General features: G+C 41.6%; 1 protein-coding gene across 2 annotated transcripts; it reads right to left on the bottom strand.

The window, feature by feature from the left end:
- Nucleotides 1-1,387: 1,387 nt before the first annotated feature.
- LOC119317409 lies at nucleotides 1,388-6,605 on the bottom strand. 2 transcript variants are annotated; one of them, XM_037591854.1, is made up of 10 exons: nucleotides 6,305-6,605; nucleotides 5,360-5,449; nucleotides 4,933-5,038; nucleotides 4,612-4,653; nucleotides 4,423-4,482; nucleotides 2,656-4,062; nucleotides 2,472-2,573; nucleotides 2,195-2,374; nucleotides 1,991-2,116; nucleotides 1,388-1,907 (listed from the first exon to the last, which is right to left on the bottom strand). In XM_037591854.1, the coding sequence occupies exons 1-10, from the start codon at nucleotides 6,385-6,387 to the stop codon at nucleotides 1,731-1,733; spliced, it is 2,373 nt and encodes a 790-aa protein (XP_037447751.1). In that variant the 5' UTR covers nucleotides 6,388-6,605; the 3' UTR covers nucleotides 1,388-1,730. The 2 variants fall into 2 exon arrangements, with proteins under 2 accessions (XP_037447751.1, XP_037447752.1); XM_037591855.1 differs by lacking the exon at nucleotides 6,305-6,605 and having other exon boundaries at nucleotides 4,612-4,673; nucleotides 5,360-5,377.
- Nucleotides 6,606-10,861: the final 4,256 nt, after the last annotated feature.

Genomic DNA, 10,861 nt, shown 5'->3' with positions numbered 1-10,861 from the left:
ATGTTCTCAACTTTCCATAAAATGTGTTTAGAAATGTCCTGTATTTCATAAAATGTTCTCAAATTTTAGAAAATAATAACCAATTTAGTAATGGAGAAATTTTAAAAATAAAAAATAGAAATCAAACCCAGAGAAAACCGGTAAAAACGGCTAGTAAAAACATAGATAAAAATATAAAAAACTGGTAGAAGCTTACCTTTTTTTTCTGAGACAAGGTAGAAGCTTACTACAACCGGTGAGAAAAGACATAAGAACATCCATGTGGGCCGCCCATTATCGCTACCCAGAGACCATGTGCGAAATTGGATCTACTCCATGCTGAGCGCTCCTCTCCCTTTTCGGCGATTTTTGTTGGTTTTCCTGTTCCTCCAACATTTTAGGTGGGCTTTAACAAAATAAATAAATAAAAATGTATTAAAATTGTTCAGTGTGTATTAAAAAGCTCATAATTTATTTTAAAGATATTCATTATATTCATTGCAAAAATATATTAATACACTCCCTCCGTCCCAAAATAAGTGTCCTGAACTTAGTACAATTTTGTACTAAAGTTAGTACAAAGTTGAGACACTTATTTTGAGAAGGAGCGAGTATTTATTAAAAATATGCATCATGTATTTAAAAAATTATTCATCATGTATTTTGAAATCAACGTCATGTAGTTACAATAATATTCACGTATTCAACAGATAATATATTTTAAAAATGCTAAAATGAAACAAAAGAAAAAGGAAACAAATAAAGGAAAACTCCATAGAATAAAAGAAAACCCAAAGAAAAACTAAGAGTACCCAAATAAAAAATAGAAAATGGAAAGGAAAAAACCCCGGGAAAGCCACAAAGGAAATATTTTGAAGTGAAAAACAAAGAAAACCAAAAGTCAAAAAAATAATTTGACCATAAAAAATTAGCGAAACATTAATTGTCCCCAGCCCATCAGTGTATCCCTATGTGATTTGCTCGCTATTTGACACACGTCAAATAGGGTTTACCTCGTCTTACCTACTGTTGTTTACTGGTCTTAGGCTACCGAAAAGATTACGATTTCAGATAAAAAAGATTATGATTTCCACTAAATCAAATGGGTGCTCGATGTCTTTTTAAAACACGCTATGTCCTACCTAAGCATGGACCGCCCCGCTCAACGGCTTAGACACAAAAGCCTGGCATCCGAGCCACACTTGGTTTCTCGGCTAAGCCCAGCCTAAAAGCTTGAAAGAAAAACCTAAAATGGCTTAAAACTAGTATTTTATTTGAAAGATGCACTCATTCAGTTCCAAATTATTTGAAGGATGTACCCGTTCAGTTCCATACTAAAACATCAAATAATTTGAAACAGAGTGAGTGGTACACTTTGTGATACCTGACATAGAAAACAAGCAGACGATAACTCAATTCTTGACATATCATTTTCTTCGGTCGAAAATTCGGGCATCACTAAACACACAACAGATAACGTACATTCACACAAACGTTTCAATTACAAACAAGAAACAGTGACGTTCCTAAACTGGTTACATAAGAACTTGTACAAACAATTCAAAAAGAGAAAGGACTTGTATAAGCACTAGTAACTGAAACTTTTCTTCATGACACAATGCACATCCGCTACATCTTACACTAGTAGTCCTATTAACGCCTGGCAATCAACATCAAGCGCCGGTCAACACTCTGAATGTCTGCAGTTGGTACTCCCCAGTATGATCTTCTCCAAATATTTGTGTTCACTGTCATCTCTCAGCAAGTCCAACTGGAATCAACATTGGAGATTGCTGATGCTCCGCGAAAGATCGAACCCCACTGCTAATGACCTTAGCTAGCTGGTCAGAAGATCTGTTGTGGCTATTTTGTTGTAGCAGCTGAACAAGTGACAAAAATATGTCCATCCTAGTCACGTTCTTGTTTGCCTGCAAAGCCACCATAATGTTAAAATGATAAAATAACGAAGCCCCCAAAAATTAAGAATGCCGAACAAATATTTCTTCTCTACCTCGACGAGGAATCGTGCCATTATCTTGCCTTCACGGAGCTCCATCAGCCCCTTCAAGATTGTCAGTCCAAACCCGCGTATGGTGTCTGCTATCTCTAGGAAAAAGCCACGTTCCTCACATAGCATCTGTTAAAAAGCAAAGAGAATGTCTCAAATTTCTGCACTGGGGCCAAGGGAAAATAGCAGATCGCTTCTGAACCATACCTCCACAAGCATCTGACCGGGCGGTGAAAGATCCTCGACAATTATTGGGCACACCATGGTCTGTCCTGCAACTTCATAGGCCCACGTGGCGCCACCATTACTTGCAGCACTAGAGTTATCTTTCAAGACAACACCACTTGAGTTATCCTTCAAGACGGCACCACTATCTTTGCTTATCATCTTCATAATCACATGAATACAAGGTCAGTACAGGGAAAATCTAAGAAGAAATGTTGAAGTTCTATATGGTTTATATGCTTTCATCAGCATGACATACCTTGGGTTCATCGGCTTGCTTAATTTTCTCTGCATACTTAGTTACACCTTGCAGAAAGATCATATGCTTGATTGTCCGGTCCAACAAAGCATCAATGCTACACTGTTGTGCACAATATACAGCTCAGTAATTTTCCAGCTATAAGTTTAAGCAGAAAGAAACATAGTGTGATCAATAAGTATACCTTTGCACTGTTTGGGACTATCTCACGCAATTCCTTGACGCGATCTTGTATCTGCTGCCGGTCCTTCGGTCTTGGCCGCGTGCTCTCACCTGGTCTAGCTCTTTTCTTTATAACCTTTACTCCCTCGGGATTTGTTACCTGGCCGACCTTGGAATTTGCAGTGTGCAGGCTGCAACTGTCATCCATAGATAAATTGGCCAGGGACACTGGTATTGCCTTTGATTCTCCACTTGGTACATTTTCAGATGTATAGCTGTTGGAAGGGAAGTTCAATGGTGGTACTTGTTCCTTGCACGCCGAGTAAGAAGAGTCTTGGTGGATGGTGTACCCTGGTAATTCACAACCTGAGAAACAACCAGCTAATGGACCAGTGCTAGAGACAACAGAGCCACATGCTGTATCTGTATTCACATTACCACTAGCACCAAGCAGTTCTTCAAGGACAGATTCTGAAAACAAGCCCCTCCCTTCAACTGACAGTGGATCACTATTTGCCTGTTCCGTCGCAGAGGATGTGGTAGTGGCACCGAAATCTGGAATGTTTTCTGCTAGTAGGACACTGTTATCCCACCAATCATGTATGAGGGGATCGAATACCGTGCTTTCTAGCAAACTGGTATTTCCATTGCTTCCTTTTCCGCGAGTGCTTACCGTCCCCACAATCGGTTCTACCAATATTTCATTTGGCAACTCATAGACTGCACAATTAGCCTGTGAAGTAAATCCGGTAGTATCGACCTCATGCATTGGGTTACTTTGAACAGGAGAATTGTTGTTGTCAAATAACATGGGTTTGAGCTCATCACCCACAGAAAAACAAGCTGAGAATGAGTTACGGTAACTAGATGAATCTTCACTTTGAAGGTGGTATCCTAGATTGTTGGGTGTGCATGACTGCTCATACTCTATTCTAGGAAGATTGTTTAAACTGGAATAGGATGTGGTTGCACTTGCTAAACTAGAATCAGGCTGTTTAGCAGATCGAAGCTGTAATAATGGATTTTCTGAACCACTATTGTGCTGCATCAAATTGCCGCCATTATGAAATAACCTGACTGCATTTATTGACTTGGAGTTCACTGGCATGGCCACTATATGAGGAGGATTTCGACCGTTGCAAGTTCCGTAGGAAGTGAAACCATTTGAAGAGCTCGGAGAGTAACTGCTCGAAGTACTTACTAAACTCCCTAGAGATTCTATGCCTACTATGTTCTCAAGAAGTTTCATGTTTTCTGGGTCATCTTTGATACGCATAAGACGCTTTGTGCTCAGAGAATTGAGTTGAAATTGGGTATTATGAGGGAGAGCATCTCCATGAATATGTTTGGTTGAAGGATCCCATAAGATGCTTTCCCTTCGACAAAGTGTGCCTTTAACATGTTCCAGAAACTCTAAGTTCTCAGATACCTGGTGAATGTGAAAGATTAAATTTTCATCAGAAAGTATACAATTGTTATGTCCTGATGCCTAATGATATAATGCATTTATGCTAAGGAGGAAGTTCAGAGAACATGTAGCTAACAGCATAAGGCAAGCTCTTGTTCTTCTCTAACTGACATAGCAATAAATATATAGCAGTCTAAACAGGAAATATTTCTTTTATAAGAATTGGCATCAGTCAAAGTTCAAACGAACTCTTGCAAACAATTCTTTTAGACTGAACCAATGATATCAGGAAGCAACACAAAGATTGATATCATGAAAAAGATTGTGTTTCTATAACGAATAATTGTAAGAGTTGCATTTGAGAAATTCATATGCACTAACCTTTTGCACCGAGCCAAACTGCGCCACACCAAGCGCCGGGATAGGTACTACTGCAATAGTCTGTAGAAGATGTGCACTTTTCAGTGACTGATCACAAGTTCTGCTAATCATTAAGACAGTTCTGCCCCAACTGCCTTAAGAATGGATGTTTATAAGAAGCTTTTTGGAAAGAAAGAAAAGGCGAATAACCTTTATTCCACTCATGAACTGATGTTGCCACCAAGTATAGCCCTACAAGAAGGTACCTTCCTCTGTTAAAATAAGGAAACTTCTTACTTTCTGCAATAAACTAAAAGGAAGTATGGACAGGAAAAACGTGAATTATATGTCCATGCGTTTTTTCTAATAAATAATCCAAGTGCACTTATAGACAAGGTGTTATGAGGCCAACTAGTCTTTTGGTTGTCTAAACACTTTTTTGAAGATTCATGCATGTGATAGTTTAGTAAATAAATTTATAAGAACATCATTTAAAGAAAGAAATCTGAAAAGAGAGCAAGAAATTTATACCTGAAATAAGCCTAGGTTTTCTGCGTTGCATGTCTGAACCAAACTAAAGGAATCATCATCGGAAATCCATTGGCACTTCCCACTTACTAGAGCTGACCCTATGATGCTGAAATCGAAGACGAGTCATGATCAGCAAAGTAGTTGAGTGCAAAAGCAACTTGATGGAACGGTACAAGGAAATGTCGAGAAAAAATAGTGCTGACACTGACAGAGTTAACACCATATATGTTAATCTCAAATATTCTGCAAAATCAGGGCTCATAACTATTTGATAACTTAACAGGAAAAAATTCTTGCAGTATTTAGCCACAAGTCGGCACAAATCTTTTTTTTTTTGAGGAATGGCACAAAACCATTTAAAACAGAGATACCAATGACTTGCAAAAGAAAACTGAGTCAAGCATAAAAGGAGGTCACTGTGACATACCCTTCTCCAACAACATGGACTTGATTAAGCATATTCTCAACAACTTTTCGGGCTTCATCTTCGCAGTGGCACTCTCCAATCGTTAGCAAACTTGTACGTGAGAAGCAAATCATAGGTAAGAAACTACAGTTTTATATGCCGAATCAGCAGAGTTCTGAAAAATAAATACAAATGAGCAGGGAGACTGAGATGTACAAGTTCCAGGGAGAAAAGGGTCTAAACTTTGCACAGGTTTAAGAGATCTCACATTATTTATTTTTCGAGAAAGGGTGGATAAGAGATCTCACATTAATAAGCAAAGAAACACGTACAATTAAAATGGCTGATGATGGTTAACTTTTTGCAGTGCCTAAAAGAAAGATATCCTCAGAAGATTTGACCAAAAAATCCCACAGTATCGCGTACGTGCTTACAGCTTACAGGCAGAGATCGGATAGCTACAAGAGGAGAGGACTGCTAGTGGGATACGCACTGCTTTGCTGCCTAAAGGAAGTTCCTGAGAGCTACGTACGTGTACTATCCCTGTTGACAGTGCAAGAAATGAGCATACAGAATAACGCACACTATAGAGTTCAGATAAGCTTTTCTTTTAACCTTTATCTTTGTCAGAGGGGCCGGGAGAAAAGGGGCGTATTTAAGCAGACGGAAATGCAAATTCAGGCTTGAGATCCCAATGTGCGCTTCTATTTTTTTCTTCTCATTTTTAGAACAAGAGGCAGTGTCACGCAAGTTTGATGCTGGGATCTCGCACTCCATGGGAAATCCCGAGAAAATGAACGCCGCGGTGTAAAGTTGCACGGACAATTTCTGAAGAAACACAGAGCCAGAATTTTCCTGAGCTACCGGCAGGAGCTAGACACCTAGCAAGAGACCCACCCAGGCGATGCAGATCTAGGAGAAGAAGCAGGCGCATGAGGCGATGCGTGTTGCTCTGTGATGACTCACCGTGGGTCGCGACGGTCGGAGCGCCAGATGGCCGCGTAGGACCAGCCTCCGCCGCGGCACAGCGCCCCCAGAGCCTCCGCCATGGAACCGAAGGAGGGACCGAGGCTAGAGCGCGCGCGCAGCAGCAGGACGTACGCCGCCGCGGGCGAGGAGCAGGAGGAGGGAGGAGGGCGGTGTGGTGGAGTGGGCGGAGCGCGAGGGGTTTAAGCGCGGAGGGTGCCGTCGGATAAATAGCGGGAGCGAGGAGAGGGGCGGGGGCGGAGCGGCGGAGCCTTTTAACAAGTGGGGGTGTGGCGTGGGGGGTGGTGGAGGAATGATCGAGTAGCTTTGCTCCTCGGCTGCGGCTGCGTGGGTGGTTTTTGTGGCCGTTTTTCTCGTGTCCTTGGGGGGAGGAGATCGCGGCCGAGAGAGGGATGGATAGCCGGGCCGGTGCCGCCGTGCCGGCCGGGCAACTCTTTTCGTGCCGCTGCTGTTCTATCCCAACTTGACGGTGTTCACGATCAGATGGCTGGTGATTTTACCTGGCTGAAAAGAATCTTGCTTGTGAAATCAACACGCAACATGCCTGTAGGAGCCAAATTAATCGACACACGATATCATCCTTTGTCTAAATACATGCACTACTACTACTTGTTTACTGCACCCCACTACGGTACCGTCTTTTACAAAGGGAAATTTGATCTGATACCGACAGTCCACCTTGTCTCTTTCAGCTAGATAGGTTTCCTACCAATATCGAGTGCCCTACGTGCCTTTCTCACGGGGATGTTTTCACTAGATATTCTTCGAGCTATATAGCTACTCTACATGTGGTTGCAATTCGTCCTAATCACCGGCGTCATTTTCGTCACCCACATCACTGAAAGAGCCATCTCTCTCTCTCTCTCTCTCTCTCTCTCTCTCTCTCTCTCTCTCTCTCTCTCTCTCTCTCTCTCTCTCTCTCTCTCCATTGTGTATGAACACCAACACCGCCTACTATACCCGGTAAGCCAAGTCCCTGAATCCATAATTCCATATATGCGTCCCTGGAAGTGAATAATGCATGAATCCACTACTGTACTATACTACCTAGAAAAAGAAACGTCGGCGGCAACCGAGAAGAGAACCCCACGCATTCGGGGGAATCTTGACTAACATGGCGGCTCTACTCAAGATCATAATGCGCGAGTATTTCTAAAAATTCGTAGCAGGCAGGCAAGGACTGACAGATCGCTCATTCCTATAGCTAGAACACCATATACTACGCATATTCTTGTGGGTTATTTGCTGCTTCCCATGAGGAACAGGACCACATGGTGGTTCGTGTTGTGCGCCGATGTTGTTGGTAATTAACCCAATCATGTGTGGTCACCCATGATTGAGTGGCTACCAAGAGAATATTTCTAGGGTTTCCCCTCCGCTTTCCCCTTTTGTTCCCGATATGTCTGCGACGCCATCATTGTACCTCCTCGACATACCCTAACAATTCCGCCATCATCTTGCAGGTTGGTTGGTAAGGCAAGAAGGGGGCCGGGACGCAGACCTGCTGGCTGCCCCGGTGGACTCTACCGCACCGCTGTACAAAAAAGGAGCAGAATATCACTTCCTAACGAAGGTAATTAGTGCAGACCATCGCTTTACCGAGAAGCAAATCCAACAGAGAGAAGCCAAAATGACATGGAATTAGCAGTATCACCTAAATCGTCTCAGTGACAAAGGGACTCTAGGGATGAAAGGTTTGAGAGCTGGAGGCTAATCAGGGTAGCTAGCTAGTACAAAGACGCCTATATGATGCCATCATTCTTGGCGTTAAGGCCCATGATTTTGTCTCCTGAGGCTTTCCAAGTGTATATAGTCTGGTAAGGTCAATGACACTACACAAAAAGTGCTGCTTTTTGCCTGGGCTCTCATTTCCTTGGACCCCTCACTTTAATTTGTGAAAAGAAGAGATCGAACAAGGGGAGACCGGCAACAAGAAGTGTCTCTCTCCTGCATGTGTAGCATAGTAGTTTTTCTGCAATCAAGCTTCAGATTGATGCAGTGCAAGGAATATAATGGGCAGGGAATGGGGCTAAGCATTTGTACGAGTAGCAAGCTAGACATGTGCCTGGAGTTTGTAAGCAAGCTAGACATATGCCCATTGTGTGCTTGCAAAAAATAAATAAATAAAGGAGCTCATCTTGTTGTATACTAGAACCATATCCCAAGGTATTGTTTGTTTAGACGAAACAGTACTGTTATTTACTTGCAAAAAAGAGCTATGGTTTGTTTCTTCTCTTCCGAAAAGGAGGTAAACCCGGCCTTTGCATCGATCGATACACATATTTTATGTGGTTTGTTTCTATAGTCAAAAACATATTAATTCAACCATTATGAAAAAATGTGATGTGTCTGATAATTAACAATACCTTGTAGTTAGCGCAATAGTTTTTATTGTTTATGTATCATGAAAACATCATAGCTTATATGCAGTATATTCTTAATTAACATGTAACTGGTACATCCTATACCTGAGGGGAGCATCAAATCCGGATTTGTTGTACTACCTCAATTGGCATGGTATTGTGAAACACCGATACGGGCACTCGGGCGGAACCTATCATATCAAACCTATACTGATATTTTATATTGTTATGGGAGTAGCAGACACCGACTCTCCCGCAGAAGTGATAAAGCATGCACTCCACTAGGAATTTTGCCACTTGCATCAAATGGTATGCCGACAACCAACATCGAAGGCAACCTCGTCACCCACATGACACTAAGTTGAAACCCAGAAGTTGCTAAACTCTCGGGACCGTCGCCTAGACATCCACCACTCCATCGTGCCCTGCGTGTTCAGCCGACACCACCTTCTAGGGCCACCACCCCAACATACAATCGTTCAACCTCGAGCTACAACACCACACGACCTAGCTACGAAGCCCACATTGAACAGGTGCACTAACCATATAGCACAACCACTTTAGGGGCTGATGGCCTGACGTATCGTCCAACTGTCCCCGATGGGACATGTTGACCGAGCTAACAACCATGTTGCCTCGCAACTCAAGGTTTCAATCCCACTAGCTTTGCTAGTTACAAGAATTATTGTATCAAGTGTTTGAAAATGTATTGTAGAACAAAAAATAAGAATGTTCAGAATGTAAAAATAATAATAAAGTGATCAAAGTTGTGATTATGAGGAATAAAGGACCGGGATCCATGCTATCACTAGTGGCATCTCTCTAGAAAACATAGCATAGGGGTGGTGAACAAATTATAGTTGTGCATCGATTAAATTGCAGTGTATATGATTGAACATACATGTCATGATTGCTTAGGCATTACGTTGTTGTATCTATAAACCAACACCCAACTGCATCTATATCTAATAATCCACCCGAGACCCCTATCCAACATACATGTCTAAGTATTGACTAAAACAGAGCATTGCATTAAGCAAAGTGACATAATGTAACAGTATATTATCTTTACCTCTTGTTCACCAACAAAACAACTAGGCAACTACCTCTTTATCCTTACTGGAAATAACATATTACAAGTTTTCCCTTTCTATCACTGGGATAGATTACTTGCAAGATTGAAACCCAACTAGCATACAACTCCCTCTTGGAGATCATCAATCAAATCCTGGCCAGCGAAATACTAATAGACTAGAGAGCATATATGTATATAAATCATGCAGCAAAGAAGTAATAAGAATCCGAAAGAAATCCATAATATAGATCTAGTCATAAAGTGACAATTTAGCACACCACAACAAACATAGTGAGAATTACATCAGATGGATCACAGTCATGTAGGGTAGCTCATGTGGTCTTTGTATTGAGAAGCAAGGGAGGGAGGACGTCATCTAGATACTATTATGGCCCCGTAGTCCAAGGAGGACTACTCACACAAGTACATGGTGGCAGCAAGGTTGATGAAGATAGCTTTGGCTATGTTTTTCCTCTTCAATAGAGTACTGGAAAAGATCTCCATATTGAATTGCCTCAGAATAAGCATGGTGGCGACGACAAGAAAATTCCTTGATTTTTTTAATTTTTTGGTAGAATATAAAGGCATGGGAACTGAGAACTGATGGAGAGGCAGGGCAGGGACTCCACGCAGCCCCACCTCATGACCTAAGGCCAGGTCGCATGGGCCTACTTCATGGTGGCCTGGGGGGGAGGGCTCTGGCCACCTCTGATGCTCCTCGCTCCATCCTGATGTGAAACTTCACCCAACATTTTTATTTTATTTTTGGTCCACAAAATGATATTTTTCTACAAAGTCCAAAAACATACAAAAAGCAACAACTAGCACTGAGCACTAGATAATTAGGTTAGTCCAATAAACTGATATAAAATTGTGCCAAATTGGTGCAATACCAATATAAAGTAGCATGAAAATAGAAAGAAAATGCATATAGTTTTGAGACATATCAACAACCCCAAGTTTAATCTTTGATTGTCCTCGACCAGATAGATGATAAAACAAATAATTTTTTATTGTGAATGCTAGATTAACATGAACATGATTACCTGACACGGTCTCATAAAGGTTTAACTCAAACGAATGGAGATGCAAAGCAAT

Source organism: Triticum dicoccoides, chromosome 6A (assembly GCF_002162155.2).
Source record: "Triticum dicoccoides isolate Atlit2015 ecotype Zavitan chromosome 6A, WEW_v2.0, whole genome shotgun sequence".
Lineage (NCBI taxonomy): Eukaryota > Viridiplantae > Streptophyta > Magnoliopsida > Poales > Poaceae > Triticum > Triticum dicoccoides.
This window is presented reverse-complemented; position numbering and strand designations above follow the sequence as displayed.

Bases quoted from the DNA above. Each gene is read 5' to 3' on its own strand.
- LOC119317409 (XM_037591854.1), bottom strand. From the start codon at position 6,387: ATGGCGGAGGCTCTGGGGGCGCTGTGCCGCGGCGGAGGCTGGTCCTAC. The intron at 5,450-6,304 runs GTGAGTCATCAC...CTCACGTACAAG, and splicing joins TCCGACCGTCGCGACCCACG to TTTGCTAACGATTGGAGAGT. The intron at 4,654-4,932 runs GTATAAATTTCT...ACCTTCTTGTAG, and splicing joins AAAACCTAGGCTTATTTCAG to GGCTATACTTGGTGGCAACA.